General features: G+C 36.8%; 2 protein-coding genes across 5 annotated transcripts in view; both read right to left on the reverse strand.

Annotated features, from left to right (window-relative positions):
• Window positions 1–2,740: 2,740 nt before the first annotated feature.
• On the reverse strand, window positions 2,741–7,761 carry LOC124158614 (ovarian-specific serine/threonine-protein kinase Lok-like). Its single transcript, XM_046533783.1, has 8 exons — window positions 7,486–7,761; window positions 7,142–7,405; window positions 6,912–7,039; window positions 6,724–6,840; window positions 6,425–6,628; window positions 5,852–6,129; window positions 3,401–3,668; window positions 2,741–3,186 (listed from the first exon to the last, which is right to left on the reverse strand). Exons 1-8 carry the CDS (start codon window positions 7,649–7,651, stop codon window positions 3,046–3,048), a joined length of 1,566 nt encoding a protein of 521 aa, XP_046389739.1. The 5' UTR covers window positions 7,652–7,761; the 3' UTR covers window positions 2,741–3,045.
• Window positions 7,762–13,788: 6,027 nt separating this feature from the next.
• The window catches only part of LOC124158615 (serine-rich adhesin for platelets-like), a 304,427-nt gene continuing 301,940 nt past the window's right edge, over window positions 13,789–16,275 (reverse strand). For 2 of the 4 annotated variants that reach the window (XR_006864847.1, XM_046533784.1), the window contains one exon: window positions 13,789–14,546. Coding sequence is in view for 1 of the 4 variants with exons in the window: in XM_046533784.1 (XP_046389740.1) it covers window positions 14,473–14,546 (74 nt within the window). In the remaining 3 variants the exon portion in view is untranslated. The remainder of the gene's footprint in view (window positions 14,547–16,275) is intronic. The other 2 variants (XR_006864846.1, XM_046533786.1) reach the window with 2 other exon arrangements.

The following is a 16,275-nucleotide window of genomic DNA, read 5'->3' on the forward strand; positions in this document are numbered from 1 at the left end:
GAGTTGATAGGGAGAGAAGGGGCCCCTTCTGGATACCCCAATGCTTCAAGATCCAGAGGCAACTTTGCCTTAACTTGAATCTGGCCCAGATTTTGCTTATGATAGCAACAATCCTTCAACCTAACATGGCCTAATTACATATATCCAAGTTGCCCAATCATTTGTCACATCAGGTCAAATGGAAAAGTCTGTCATTGCTGTCATCAATAGCAAAATATGACGTTCATGTTTAGTCATAGCATGCATAGTGGCTGGCCCATTTCTAGGGTCATTTGTTCATGAAATATAACCTTAGTGGATAAAACGTGCTGCAAAATATAAGAACTCTCATCATCCCTGCTGTGGTCTCTCTTCTTGCACTCATCAAAGCTCTCAATATTGTAATTATCAAGATACACCTGGTCTTGAGCCCTTTTCACTTTATTTTTCGTATTTTAACTGTGAATAGTTTTCATAATTCAACTCGGGCACCTCCAACTGTGCTTCTTCTCACTCTTTTTTCCCACTTGGGTAATCAGTCCACCCCTGTACGTTGGGTACATTTAATTGTAATACTTGATTTAGACAGGAACAAATGTACTCGTTGTATACAAATTTCCATTCAAACATCAGGAAACTGACATTTGCACTAGATTAAATTGTGCTATAAACGTGTTGGGATTCCTAAATTTACCTTTCAAATTAATTGATTTCGTTTCAAAGGATTTATACTGAGCACTTAAGAGCCAACTTTGGTCTTGATGGTTCATGAGAATGTAGAAATGATGTTTGAATGCTGAAAGGTGCCTTTTGAAGGTTATTTAAGATGGGCAGATATTTTCTTTGTAAGAGTGATATAGTAATTGTTGATCATATAAATATAGTAAATGTAAATTAAGGAAAATACAGCATAATTGACACCTTGGTAAAGGAACAAACAGTAGTGCTGTTGAGATGAAAAGATGAAGTGCAATTGATTTTCAGGGTAAATTATGAGGTAAAGGAAGGTTTAACTCTTGGACAATTATAGTCATGGCTGTCTTGAGCTAAGTTATTAGAATTTGTCCTGCTAATTAGATATCGTTGCTAAGAAAACTCGAAAATGGTCATCTCACCAGATGTCTTTACTTTGACACCACGCTATTTGGTGAACTGAGAGGGATGGATGTGGTTACTGCATCTTTTCACCTACCTCAAGGTCATTAGAAAGTTTGAATAAATGAAGGAAAGTCACAATAACACAGCAAAGTGGAGCACGGGTATACTGGCAAGCTGCAGCACACAACTTTACTGAACTGAATTGCCCTCATGCCTTTCTGTGTCTCTAAGCCACGTGGAGCCGACAGTGTTCTCCAGTTTGCCATCAGGTGTTGCCTCTCTACTGGGTGGCAAGTGTCGAACTCTATGAGGAAGAGTGCAGTCAAGCTTAGCACTGCTATATTGACAATAGCTGCCAACCATGGCTGAGAGAAGCCAAAAAAGCAGAGATTCGCTGGCCTCAGCGAAGACTAGCCCATCCAAATGCCATACCAATGTTCAGTGGAGGAGATTGTTGAGGGTGGATTTGGGGAGCAGGAATGCTGCCAAGAGATTCTCCAAAACATACAGATCCATGGCTTGGTTTCAATCTCCTTACTAAGTTTCTTAGACAACAAACTGAACAATTGCCGTCATGTAGTAAATTGCATTCAGACCTTTCCTTAAACGTTCTTGATATTCTTCATCGGCTAATCCTGAGATGAGTGGACAATTCGCCACTGACTCACCTTCACATGCTCATAGGGCCAACAACCCTACATTGCTTAAGCTGAGAAAAGAGGTTTGCTCCTCATATTTCTTTGCTATAATCCTGCACTGAACCAAATACCCCTTCATCATCATTTTAGTAGTAGTTGGCAGACCAGGCAGATTCTAGCAAATGATGCAGACATTTAACTGAAGCCAAAAAAACAAATGCCTCATTTTTTCTTTCCTTGGCATTAACCAAGCTATTTTTATTACTGTTAGAAGTCATGGAGAGATTTCCATCATCCAAACACTCTTTTTGCCCAAAGCAGCAAACATTCAAGGATTTTTAATGAGTTTATTGCACCTTTTTCTGCCAGTGGGCCAATTTATTAATTCTTGTTGAGCAAAAACTGCATGTCTCCTATTTTTTTGCATGCATTTTCACCATAGCATTGATTATATTGAAATTTTCTTTCTGCGTAAAAATAATACATATTCATCGATAATTTTAGGTTCATTGTGGAAGGTTACTCGGGATTTCCACCGGGTCAGGTTCTCCAACTCCATCTCGGCCAGCATTTCGATGAACGATTGTCCATCGTCATCAGGGCATGATGATGATGCCCTGCCTTCATGCCCTGATGGCGATGGACAACTCATTCATCGAAACGTCATCTGAGATGGAGTTGGAGAACCTGACCTGGTGGAAATCCCGACTAACCTTCCCCAATTCTATACGCTGGGAAACCCTGTGATCATTCTTCAATTTTAGATTCTTATGTTTACTATAAGTGATAGAAGATATCTAGTGGATTTAACTAGAAGAACTTAATGCAGAATTTTCCAAAATGTAATTTATAAAGAATATCGAAAATTAAGGTTTACTCAGTATTTCCACAAAGATAAAAGAGGTTTTTCAAAGGAGTCTATGTTGAAATCAAATTATTTTTGATTACAACAACAGTCCAAACATAGATTTCATTGAGGTCTGATGCAAACAAGATGTTGAGGGTAAATGACCAAAGATAAGATCTTTATGACAAATAGGAACATATATCTTTATTACAAAAAGATTTTTAAAATACAATGCCACATAGGACACCACTTGCTTGGATACACAATGATGATTCAAAAACAAAACAATGGTAAACTCTTCTGAATATAGGTACATATATCTCAGTAAGATTCAAACACCATCTGTCTTTATGGTGCGACTATCAAAAATAAATAATATATATGGTTTATCAAAATATCCTCCAGTTGAGGTAGGTACATGTAAAGGAATTAAGATCATGAGATCACAAAGTGTCACATTAAATACAATATAATGAATTATTTTCAATAATCCAAACATCGCTCTCTTTTCTGAGGTTGATGTGTGCAATCACTTGTTGAACCACTATTTCCACAGGATTCACGCAAATATCTTTTTTTATGCATAGTCATCAGTCTATGAACCTGAAATTTCATTTCTTCATCCTAGAAAACAAACATATTAAGAAGTATGTACTACTAAAAATAATAGTTTTTAACTACTGCAGATGTTTCAACTTGTAAATACAGCAGATTCACCAACAAATAAAAGATAACGCCTTGAGTGCAATATAATTAGTACCCATCTAAATTCATTTTTCTTCATTAAATTCCTACACACATGCACTTCCAGCTGAAGTACATAATTTACTTCACTTACTTGCATCCATAGATGTGCCAAAATTTGGTCATGAGTGAACCTTTGGTTAGGATCAACAGTCATCATGCCTTTGATTAAATCTATTGAATTTCCAGTGACATGCCCCCACAGCCTTTTAGGGAAGCAGTAATCCCCAGCTAATATGGCAGACTGAAGAGTTCGCCTTTTGCTGCAACTACGAGTGCTACCTTCCCCTAAAGTGCTGGAATCTGAGATGTCTTGGTCCTCATATGAAGATGAAGGCAAAAATGGAGGAGATCCACTTAAACTGGAGGGAATAAAGTATGTTGTGGTTAGGATTTTATAATAATAAAGTCACTTATAAAAAAAAGGAAATGTTATTCAAGCATGCCGGAATTCTAAAACCTGTGATACACCAGTGAGTTCATTAATTATAACTTCCTTAGCAGGATGTTATACTCTGGTCATAACCCACTCTGAAATACATGCAGCCTTAAGTAAACCGCATGCTTAGTTCATTCATGTCCTTTTCACACAAACATCAACATATAATTTGGAAAATTGGCTAGTTTTGTTATGCTTAAAACTAACCTTTATTACACATTTCCTACTTTTGATTCTCTCAAGCTTCTAACAAATATTTATAGTATGCTACCGAACATAGACAGATTTAGGAGGGATGAAGGTATCGGGATACATGCCCCCCCCCCCAGGTGCTTAGAAAATCGATAAGTTTTTAATACTGTTATCATTAAGTTCATTTTATGTTGTGCATCACAGAGCCTCAATCATTTAATTTAATATTAATAACTTTCACATCAAAATAAAGAGAATATTTTCAACAACAATTGTTGTACATATTTTGTTTTTAATATCAAATATGAGAAAACCGGTGGGGCCTTTGAGCCCCCCCAGAATAAAATCCTGGATCTGCCTCTGCTATCTAATGATTAATGAATAGCACCTTTAGTAAGCTCCTTGTTATGACTACCTTCAGTGAGTTGTACCAGTAAAAATGGAAAGAGGCAATTCAAAGAAATTTATGTATCAAGATACGGACAATTGCTTTGAAACTATGATTTTCAGGATATTAATAAAAGGAATTGACTTAATAATTACATTTTTATTTTTAAAATTAGTTTTAATACAATAGCTTAATTATAAAGCTACCTAGTACAAGGCAAACAGTAATAGCATTATGTATATACAAGCAATGAAATCGAACAATACTAGCCTGACAAATACTAGCTGCACTTGACAAATATTCTCTATCAAAATTAGATGGAGAATTTTTGCATGAATAATGAATTTTACTCTCCCAGTTCAGTAAAAGGGTTAAAATATAGGCCAAAATGTGAACAGTACGTGATTTCAATCAAGATGGAAAGCTGCATGTTCCATAATCCCATCTGTACAAAGTTATATTTGAATGCAACATCTCTCCTCCTGAAGCTAAACATTCTGTTAACGTTTAGAGCCATGAATGGTACTATTATGCTAGTAAGCATCACATTACATTGATGTGAATTCTTTTCAGTGTGCTTGTGTTTAAATCCCTTAAGGAGGTACCAACAAAAAACATGTAAAAATGCCATTAATGAAAAAATGCATTAAGTTAGTGAGGATGTGATTTGAAAGATATGTCTGCAATTACTCAAATAGAATAGTTATAAAATTTAAGCCTAGGGCCCAAGAATATGTTCATCAAAAAGATATTGAAAACAAAAGTTGAAGGGAAAAACAATGTGGTAAATATGTGCATACACATGTGAACTAACCATTCAGCTTAGGCTGCTAGATCATAAGTTCCCACTTAGTCTCCTCTTCTAATTAAGCCATGGATTAGGTGGCTTAAAATCACAAAGGCAAAATTTAAGTTGGTGTGATTGCTCAAAACAAAAATATGTCCCCTACAAATATTCTTATTAGTAATTTCTTACACTTCACTGCATTGCTAACACTGAAGACTAACAAGCTGAATGAATCATTTGGAAAGAGTTACGGTTGTAAAGGAAACCAGGGGTGAGGCATGAATAGGAAAGAATGTGTTCCACAAAGAATTTTTTTCTGCCATTATGATAGCAAATTTACAAATATATATCCCTCACAGTTGAAGGGAAGTATAACCACGACAAATTAGTAAGTGTGATTCACGAGGGCCCCTGCTACATTGTTAGAATGAAACTGCTGGGCTTCAGTTGATCTTAAGGCCCGGCTAAACCAAGCATTAACCCAAGCAAGTTACTGAATGACTAGCGAATGCATGAATGACTTTGGTGGTACAAAACGGAGCATGACGGTAAGCAGGATCCAAAGAAGAACATTGTCTATTTTCTATTTATAAATTTGCACAAGTTGGGTGGCTCCACAATTCATTTCTTTTCATTTTCAAAATTAAAGTTAAGAGAGCATCAAAATATGAACTCTTTCATATTTTGACCAATACTATGAGAATGTTTAAGAAACACGCTATCACTTTAGAGCACTTACCATACATACAAAATGACTCCCATACTCCAAATGTCAACCATCCGTGTGTAACCAACTGTATTGGAGCAGTTAGAAGCCAATATTTCAGGTGCTACATACAAAGGACTGCCACAAATTGTTTTCATTATATCAACCCTGAAGTTTTCAGAGTTTTGACTGCTTCCAGAACATGGAAGATCAATACCAATTTGGGAACGTTCCAATGATTTGGAAAGACCGAAGTCTGCAACTTTAATGAGAGAATTTGGTCCTTGACTCACAAGTAGAATGTTTTGGGGCTGGAATCATAATATAAAATAATGTGTTGATAAAAAGTTCTTCGTTAAAGTTTTTTAAAAATATACTAAAACAAAATAAACAATAAAAGGAGAGTCAAGTATCATTCCCTCATGGAAGTAGAAAAATAAAATGTATCAAATGCCAGAAAGACACTTCAAAGTAGACATGGAAAACACATCTCTACATTTATTTACCTTGGTTCGTCCTACTGTACAGGACAAAAAACTGTCATTAGCGTCAGACTGACCTTTCCATAGCTCAAAATACTTCATCCTAAGAATCCCAGAACTTTACCTTCAAATCACGATGGGTTATTCCTTTTGAATGAAGGTACTGCACAGCCAATACTATTTGATAGAATATTTGCTTCGACTCTTTTTCCGAGAGGTGTTGTAATTCCAATATGCACTTCATTAAATCCCCCCCTTCCGCCAAGGTCAGAACTATGAAGCAATCTCCTGGAGTATCAAAAAAATCTTCAATGCGTATGACACAGGGCTGAAGTAAAAGACGATAACATGATAAATGTGACATTCGATAGATGCTTCGACATCGATAGAATTTAATCACTTCCCTTGATGACAATAACTTACATGTGAGAGAGACTTCAAAATCTTAATTTCATTCATAATCTTCGAAGGATCGTTGAGTCCTCCGTTGCTGTAGGCACTTTTACGTATAATTTTCATAGCAAACGCTTTTCCCGAGCTCTAAAAGAAAAACAGAGTTACCTCATTATTCACGAAAAGAGTTTGAATAGGGTCGTGGTACATATGAATACCTTGTCAAAAGCAAGCCGAACCGCACCACAAGAACCTGCTCCAAGTTCCATAGTTATGGTGTACTTCTTCAGAACTTCCTCAGGATACTGCGAGTTCTGCTCTCTCAAACAGTTCGTGAAGGCAAACACTGCCCCAATGATGACGAACAAATTAAGGATATTTAAGTACTTTTGTCTTTAAATAAATGCAAAAAACAGCATAACTAAATTGGCCAATTTTAAGCTCTTACCTTTAATAGGCGGCATTGCTAATGATATTAAATCATTGTTCACCAATGGTACTTTTCTCCCTTTGCCAACTTTTCTGCTATTAACAAAAGTTCCATTGCTACTGAGATCTTCCAGGTATACAACGAAAACTGACGCCAGCTGCTTCCGAGTGATCTTGAAGTGAATTTTGCTTACAAGCTGTAGATGATCATTCGTCATATTTCTTGAAAATACAACATCACACGACGATAGCCTTCCAAATGTATAAGAATCATGTTCCAGATCTAAGAAGTGAAAATACAATTCAAAATTTAGAGATATGGACAATCTGAGAACATGATGTGATGTTCAGATGTGAACACACCTACAACACCAGTGTTTTTAATCGCACACAATGGGAAGAGTCTACCCCACACCTTTAAGTTTTGGGGTTCTGATGACTCAATTCCACAACTGTTCCAATTGCTGGGATCCGAGTCAATTGGATAGGTGCTTGGTGGACTTTCGGAAACATGAACATCTTCACTCATTTTAATAAACAGTAATAGGCCATGAAATAGGGCAGAAGTACCGATAACCTCACATTGTAAGCCCGCAAAAACGCGTAAACTGAGCGCTCAGATCACATGGCCACATGGTACACTGTTGTCAGACATTGTACAATTTCATTTTAATGTTACAGTTGGAGGGAATTGAGTTGGAATTGAAAATTTCGTTTTTATATGTGGAGATTTATATTGAAGAATAATCTCATTTTATTTAAGTACTTAAATACCAATGGCAATGCATAATATACTCTTATTTTCAATCGTTGCAGTCACGGTTGTGATGTTTATATACTTGGCAACAGACCAGGGAGGCGTTGACCGCTATGCTCTTGTTTGTCAACATCGGTCAACATCAAATCCATCAAATCATTCAAATGTGCTTTGAAAAGGCGAAAATTGTTGGCGGTATCCCGGCTTACATGTAAATGGCAGATAAAGTGAGCAAAAGTTTTAATTCGAGCAGTGTTAATTCAATTTGCGTGGGAAGATGATTCAATGGAACCATCTTCCTTTCAGGTTAACTTTCTGATTTTGAGCGTAGATGTAGGGTATGTCATATTACTTATTTTGGCTTTCAGTATCGCGACTGGACTTGGTAAATTATCAGAAAAAGCCTACATTAATCACTTTTTTATAGTAATTATTGAAGGCAAGCAACTGATAATCGAAAATTAATTCCTGGTCATCAGCAAAATACGAGTTCTAATCTTCAGTGATAGTTAATTGTCGCGTGGCGATAAACTGTAAATGCGTTGTATTTGGTTCTTTTTGTTTGAAGCAATTTTTTTACGATCATCAGCGCTCATAAAACGTCACAGGAAAGTCGAGTAGACTATAGGAAACCTTTTCAATGCTTAAGTTCAATTATTCCCCTTAAGTCTCTGAATGAAAAGCTAATAATGAGCATGAATGATGTGGGCAGGCAGGGCAGGCTGCGGGCGTCAGAAGGATGTTGTTCTTCCCCAGCACCCTTGTGAAAAATTCTCCTACAGCTCCCATCTGAAATTGGTGTGGTGGATTAGACACGGGAGTTCATGATTTAGAAGTTGTGGATATAGTAACTAACTGGCCAATTTACGATGTAATATGTGTATAACTAGGGCGGTCATAAATGTTTTGGTCTAGACTGGGAAATCTTAGTACCGGAGGATGGGGTGGGGAGAAGTGGTCCCCTGTGAAGTCGGAAAAGCCATACCCCCAAGAAATGGGTTTGTAAAATCTAAACTAAGATTGTTGTTTTATTTTTTAAATATTTTTTTCCTCTTTGACGAACTAAGCTTTAACCTTATACATATTGCCGTACTGTGTAACGCTTTCTGTAATAAACTGTTATTACAAAAGCACAATTCCAATTGTTTTTGCTTGAAACCTTCGTAGAGAATTTTCAGCAAGCGATTGGACACCCTCAAATGTGGTCTAAACTGGATCTGTCGCGGCCAAACCAGGATGCATGGCCAGGGCTGGTTTAAGCGGTATGCTAATTATGTATTACTTAAATATGTGGCTTTGAGGAGCTCCAAGCAGAAGGGGGTGCCTAAGCTGTGGTTTTTAAACCGTAAAGGTATCACATTCAATATAACCCTGATAAAAATAAACTCCACCATGGTGGGTAGTTACCCTTGCACAACCCACACCCTACCCACCATTAAGGGTAAGGGAAGGATAGAAAAATCCTTCGTCTACCCTTCCTTGGAACTCCTTCCCTTACCATCCGTGTACCCTTCCTCTACTCACCATTAAGGGTAAGGGAAGGATAGAAAAACCCTTTGTCAACCCTTCCTAGGAACTCCTTCCCTTACCATCTGTGTACCCTTCCTCTACCCACCATTAAGGGTAAGGGAAGGATAGAAAAATCCTTCCTCTACCCTTCCTTGGAACTCCTTCCCTTACCATCTGTGTACCCTTCCTCTACCCACCATTAAGGGTAAGGGAAGGATAGAAAAACCCTTCGTCAACCCTTCCTAGGAACTCCTTCCCTTACCATCCGTGTACCCTTCCTCTAGCCATCATTAAGGGTAAGGGAAGGATAGAATAATCCTTTGTCTACCCATCCTTGGAACTCCTTCCCTTACAATCCATGTACCCTTCCTCTACCCACCATTAAGGGTAAAGGAAGGGTAGAAAAATCCTTCGTCTACTCTTCCTTGGGACTTAGCATTTATAGCTGAGGAAAACATGTCCTGAAAGTGTCTCTTCAGCTACTTTATCCTGCTAAAGAGTATTGAGTTCTGTACAAGAACATAAGCAGTCTTTGAAAGCAAAGATATAGACGGGCTACACAACTAATCTTTAAAATTGCCTTAAGGAAAGCAATAATATACATATTCAGTGGCTTAGCCAGGGGTGGGGTACCGGGGGTTTGGACCCTCCGCCCCCGAAATATAAAAACACAATCATTTTCCTTCATAAAAGAAAACAAAATATTGTGAAATAATGAATTAAGAAAATATTTCTTTAACTATTGAAGTTTTTTTGATTATGAAAAGTGTTTGAATTAGTTGAAAACCCATTACTTTGTATCCTGTTTTAAAAAAATTTCCCCTTTGAATTTGGTTTTGGACCCCCCCCCCCCCCTGAACGAAATTCCTGGCTACTCCACTGTACACAATAGTTTCTATAATTGTGTGAAAAAAGCTCATTTAGAAGTTCTTTCATTCACATTTTTAGGATGTAACCTATTTGTGTGGCTGACAATGAGACATTGCGAGAGTGATGTTCGGTATTTGAATGCCGATCTTATTTTCTGAAACGAAATAAGTGTGGTAGAAAAAAGTCACAGCTTTCTTCCACATATGCCCGGGTGCGAATGTCATCTTAAGATTTTGTAGTATAAATTCTGTTGAGAAACAGCACCTAACAAGTACCTTGATAGCTGAGGTTGTTAAAACACTAGTTCATCATTCACCAATATGGTGATCCTGGGTTCAAGACCATGCTGTAGGTTAATTTTTTTTCTGTCTTATAATTTTAGAAATCACTGTTACAACTCATCCCCATTCATTTAATTTAGTTACTTAGCGATTTTTTAAATTTTTATGCTAATTTACGGATTTTTAGTTTTTATATTAGTCCTACCCTTCATTGAGGCTGGCCAAACCCTTCCTCTACACTCCAGGAAGGAGAGGGCCTACCCACCAATGTTCTAAAATACCCTTCGTCTACCGTTGCTGAAGGGTATAGGAAGAGCACACCTATCCTTCCCTTACCCTCATTGGAGGGTACACCTCTCCACAATGGAGGAGTTTATTTTTATCAGGGAAAGAGCAAGCACATAATAAGTTCACGCTGATATATAAGTCTCGACCCCCATTCCTTAAGTATTTGTATTTATGTATTTCAAAATCTATCTGGAGGGAATCCCTGCCACCTCCCCGGTTATTTTTGAATGTTGTTTGCTTACTCCAGAAAAATTATTAGAAATGGCTCAGTGTATGGCCACTTAATATATAACTCATATGTAATTTTCATCTAAAATATACATTAAAAGGAGTACATTTGCACTAAAACAAACTTTTTGAAAAGGTCCAGTTGGAGGTATTTCAGCTGGAATGCCTTCTATTCCAGCCAGCTGCTTTTAGACAAATTGCCTTTTTGCTGTGGTGGACGACTCGCAATCAGACGTGTGACTTGAAATAACAATGGACTCTCGTGTGTGCCATAAAATGCATTGAACAATACCATTTGCAGTAAGGTGCCAATTTCTCTCTACCTTGGTGTGCTATAAGGTAGGGCTCCATTTTAGTTTTCAACCTGTGCCATGAGAACGATAATTAACTGTCCAATTGCATATCTTAAATTTATTTTTGCTAGGGTAGGGCCGTCATGCTTCTAGAAAAAATTGGTAATGGTGAAAACTGCACTCTTGCCATCAATAGGGTAGTTTCCTTCATCAAAGAAAACGAAAGGCATTGATTGCGATTCGTTACCCAACATTAGTGTATTCATAACATACAAATTATTTGGTTTTAGAAATACCGTTTTAGACGAATGGCAAGGGTCAATTTTATCCTCATTTGAAAAAGGCAAAATTGGCACCCATACGATGCCACTCCACGTGACGTCACAGGGACCTAGTGTCTATACGAGTAGAAAAGAGTTTTACATCGTCTGAGATTACCAATGCATGTATGAGCTCAGGGAAACATGTGTTAATAATTACCTATTTAAACTGGCTAAGATCGGAAAGTTTTCTTCGTTTGATAAGGTATTAATGATTCTTATTTAAGCCAAGCGCTACCAGCTAGCATGGTACTCGGCTACCTGCCAACATCCTGCATCGTATCAGCGCTCAGAGCCTCGCCCTAAGGTCACCTCTCTTGCGGCAGCGGGAACCAGAGCGACGTCACACGTAGTTTTCCCGGCAATCATACTTAGCCATCGTGTTTTCGCACGCTTGAAAATTTTCATTTTTCATTTAATCGCGAAAAATAGATATCGTCATTTAAAAATCTAAAAGCGTGAAATACCTACTCCAGGAGTAATAATCTTTCGATTTAGGCAATAAAAAAATAATAGGAAACCACCCTATTACTGATGAAATCCTTCAGTAACTGGTAATTTCCATGATAAATAGGTGAATTTTTTAGTAATGGGTCAGATTTCTCTAGTAAATGGTACGTATTAAAAAAATCTTCATGGAAACTGAGCACTTTCTCACTAAGACCTTTCTCAAGGGCAGCTAAAACTACAGTCATTTTCTTATTCCAAAACGCATTTTTTCACTGTGGCCAAAACTAAGATGGGCCAGGTTGGTGGAGAGCATGGTGGCATAACTCTCTATGATGTATTAAAGAGGTTTATTCTGGCCTCTAGTTGATATTATTTCTTTCTTCTATCAACTATTGTAATGGTGTGCTACTGAAAAAATGTACCAAATGCATAGGTTATATTTCATGAATTAATGATTTAATTTGTTGGTATCCATCTTCAAATTTTCAGCAATAAAATTGGAGCCATAAAATTCACGTCCTTTTCATGTGTTGAAGCCAGTCTGCAACTTCAATGGTCTGTGAACAATACACTACCAATCCAGTCTTTTAGATGTATTTTCTCATGCTTGAATCCAAGTTCATGAAGTTCATCGACTGTAGGGCCTATTAGAATTGACCTTTCTCTTTGTCATACTACCCATTGGCGAGCCAAGGTCGAGGCAACTGTGTGTACCTGATCAGCATCCATTATAGTTTGAACTTTATAAATAGGTATCTGATTCTTTATGACAAAAAAACCGTTAATGTCATAGTCCAGAATGAATCAACACTCTTCACTGCATCTTCAAATAAATCTTCTGGAATTCATAAAAACAATATTACTGGTTAAGCCATGAAGAATTAGGATTCATTGTACATTTTACGATAAGGTCCATGATTGAAAAAGTGGAGGCTTTTAGTGTCTACTGACTACATTTTTCGCTGGAAGCCTCTTAGTCCAGACTTCATTAAGCTGCCTATCAAATTTTTTCTAGGCCAGTTTTAGGAGAAATTTGCAAAACATCTTTCTTAAGAGTGGAGCTATGAAGATATAGTGGTTATCTCTTCTGTAATTGTGTATTTAGGAGTAAAAACTTGGTGCATAAATGAAATTGTCATAGGACGAAAACATGAAGGGGCTGAGAGATATCTGTATTAGCTTTATCATTTATTACCAAAACGCCTGCACTCACAGACAGTTTTGTGTCATACCTTTTTGTAGGAAATGACCGTGGACTAGTTAGCAGTATACCTTTATCTTAGGTCTAGTTTTAGCTGTTGGACTTTTGCTCCAAATAGACAAAAGACAAACATCCTGTCTAGCATGAAATGATTTTTGGGAGCTTTAACCACCTTGTTCTCTAAAGATAGCCAAAATCTACTGGAAAAGAAGTTGATTTAGTAGTATAAATGGTTAAAATACTTGGCAAGAGTTCAGAGAACCCAGGTTCATGTATGTACTAGTCAAGGCAATTGAATTTTCATCACTGTAGTTCCGGCTTCACAGCATCAGCTATTGCAGAAATATGAATCACATTTTTTGGGCCTCCTGTTATCAAATTCTCTCATTACTTTTAGTGATACTGATTTTACATACATGTATTCCTTTTTGGTCTTTGAAATGCTGCTATTTAAAAAATGTAAACTCTCTTTTATCAAAATGTATAATAATTTATTTCTAAGATGTTTGTTCAATAAATGTTGTGAAAGTTCATGCAAAAACAATGCATCACTCTTCTTGTAGGCACAATTAGACTAGTCATGATCACTTTTGTTTGAGAAATAGTAAGCTTGAACTCATTTTTCATTCAGTCTCATTTCACACATACGATACTCATTCAAACATGCACTCAGGCAATGACTATTTGACATTAATGTTGATTAAGAATCACCTCATTTTCATTAGAATAAACCTGAGAAAATGGAGGTTTGTGACTCACTGTTTCTGTTTCAGAAATGTTTGGAGCTCATACACTGGCACTTTGTTCTAAGCAAGTTGTGCACATCCAGAGGATAAATTCACATGCAAATGCATCAACAGCCTCCTTGTTGTGCAGAAGAAGCATTACACACATCTTATTAATAATGTATCAAGTGTGAGTGCTTGATGGGACTAGCTTTACACTGTATCACAATATTCCAGAGATGATGATAAGCCACATCACATAATCTTCTTTCCTTCTATCTTCTGTGTCAGGATACACTTTCTAAAGCTGCTGCACAAAGATCACAGCACTCACCGCTTTGCAATGAAAGCTTAAGCGCTCTCATTTCTTATCACAGGTGCACTAGGAAAATCTGGGAGTCTGCTGTCATGCATATTGTTGCCCCTGATTAATAGCCTTTAATGTAGGCTGCCAAGTGCTGCTTTTCTTCTTCAGATAATCCATTCTTTAGAGTTCTTCTCACTGAAAAGTTATAGAAGATCATTAATCATTGCTTTCATTAGTTGAATGCTGAGTAAGAGAAACAGAGTTTTAATGGGACAGCATGCTGAACTCAGTGCACAAATTTTAAAAGTTGAAGAGGATGGATTATGGGTGGGGCGACTCAAAATGTTATGAACAATGTTTTAAGAAAATGTTAGAAGACTTCAGTTGAAAAATAAACTGAAGTGAGAGATAGGCACAACCCATCTTTTGGGATGTCCTCCGCTATGATTCATTTTTTAAACGATAGTTATCCCAAAATTAGGAAATGAATTTACAAGGTCAATATCCTGTTACATAGATGATATTGTAGGTACTAGATGTTTCATATTTCTAACCCATAAATTTTTGTACTATAGGGCAAAATTTTTCTACCCAATTTCTGTTGGATGTCCAGTTTGGATTAAATTCAAAATTTTAACTGAAGAATTTTTTCCATCATTACAATTGCAGGTAATGATAATGTTAGAACTAGATACTTTTTTGTGCTGAATAGTGAGAGTTTTCCATCAACATTGGGCGCATTCAGCTAAGCAAGTGTCAAGCCAGCAAACAGCAGTGCTTAGCACTGCTGAAGATGGCGAGAACGTACATAAAGAGTTTAGTGTGAGCTAGAGCTAACTTGGCTGAATTTACTCAAGGAAAGGAATATAATTTCTAGGAATGGTAAGAGGTAAATTATTTTTGCTGGATTTTTGTGTACTGTAATTTTAGAGAAATGATACTTTGTTCTCCTGCTTTCTTTATAGAATTTATTTGCATTAAAAATTTTCTGCTATTGTGTATCAATTTAAAAATGTTTCAAGTGATAAACCCTTCATACAACCCAGGACAATAGTTGTTTTAAAGCATGCAAAAAGTCTCATTCATTGATTATTAAGGAAATACTCATGTTATTTCAAGATTATTCACCACAGGTGAAGAGTAAATTAGGAAAGTAAAAACTGAACAGTTAGACAAAACTGATGCACACTAATGAAGTAATGCAAAGTGCTTCAGTGTTCTTTTGGTATTATTCAATAGTTAAACATCCATGGCCAATTAAATATAACAAAAAAGGTTTTATTAGTTCTCATAAAATAAATTTTGAGGTGTGTTTGCAAGCTAGTTCAGAGTCCACTTTTGCCCTTGCACATGACATCTCATTGTTATTGGCTTCCAACTACTTATATTAGTATTAATTACATAATCATTCATTGTGTAAAAGAAATATTGAAATCTAGTAAGAGCTAAAACATATGTGTTGCAGTTTTTGGTTGAAGAATTGATATTTATGTTATATACAGGGATGCATGAATAGCATGTTTTCATGCCATCAGGTCAAAGTCAAATCATTATTATGTTGACTTCCCCTGCTGGTCCTCCAGACCCTCGCTTTAGTTGTGATTAATCAAGCATGAAAAGAAAGAAATGTCTTCTTGTTTCCCTCTCAAAATCTTCTTTTGCTTTTTATATGAACCATCTCTTTTAATTGGGTGATTTTGCCTTTCCCTATGTATGTTAAATCTTAGGTGTTGCTAGTTGTAGTCCTTAAGCTCCCTCAATGATAACATGAGATTTTTCCCATCCCAAATCTTAAAAACTCATTCCAACCCTAGGAAGTCCTCGTGGTCATCAACACAAAGCCCCGATGCTTTCCAAAATGTAGTCCTTTTGAAGACGCAGTGTAAAAAAGTCCATTGACTTGTCAACTTCTGAAGGGTGACTC

The sequence above is a fragment of the Ischnura elegans genome, chromosome 5 (assembly GCF_921293095.1).
Source record: "Ischnura elegans chromosome 5, ioIscEleg1.1, whole genome shotgun sequence".
Taxonomy (NCBI): Eukaryota; Metazoa; Arthropoda; class Insecta; order Odonata; family Coenagrionidae; genus Ischnura; species Ischnura elegans.

Excerpts from the sequence above, each read along its gene's own strand:
- LOC124158614 (XM_046533783.1), bottom strand. The coding sequence starts at position 7,651 with ATGAGTGAAGATGTTCATGTTTCCGAAAGTCCACCAAGCACCTATCCA. Across the intron at positions 6,841-6,911 it reads TTCGGCTTGCTTTTGACAAG|AGCTCGGGAAAAGCGTTTGC; the intron begins GTATTCATATGT and ends TTTTTCTTTTAG. Across the intron at positions 3,187-3,400 it reads TGGCACATCTATGGATGCAA|GATGAAGAAATGAAATTTCA; the intron begins GTAAGTGAAGTA and ends TTTGTTTTCTAG.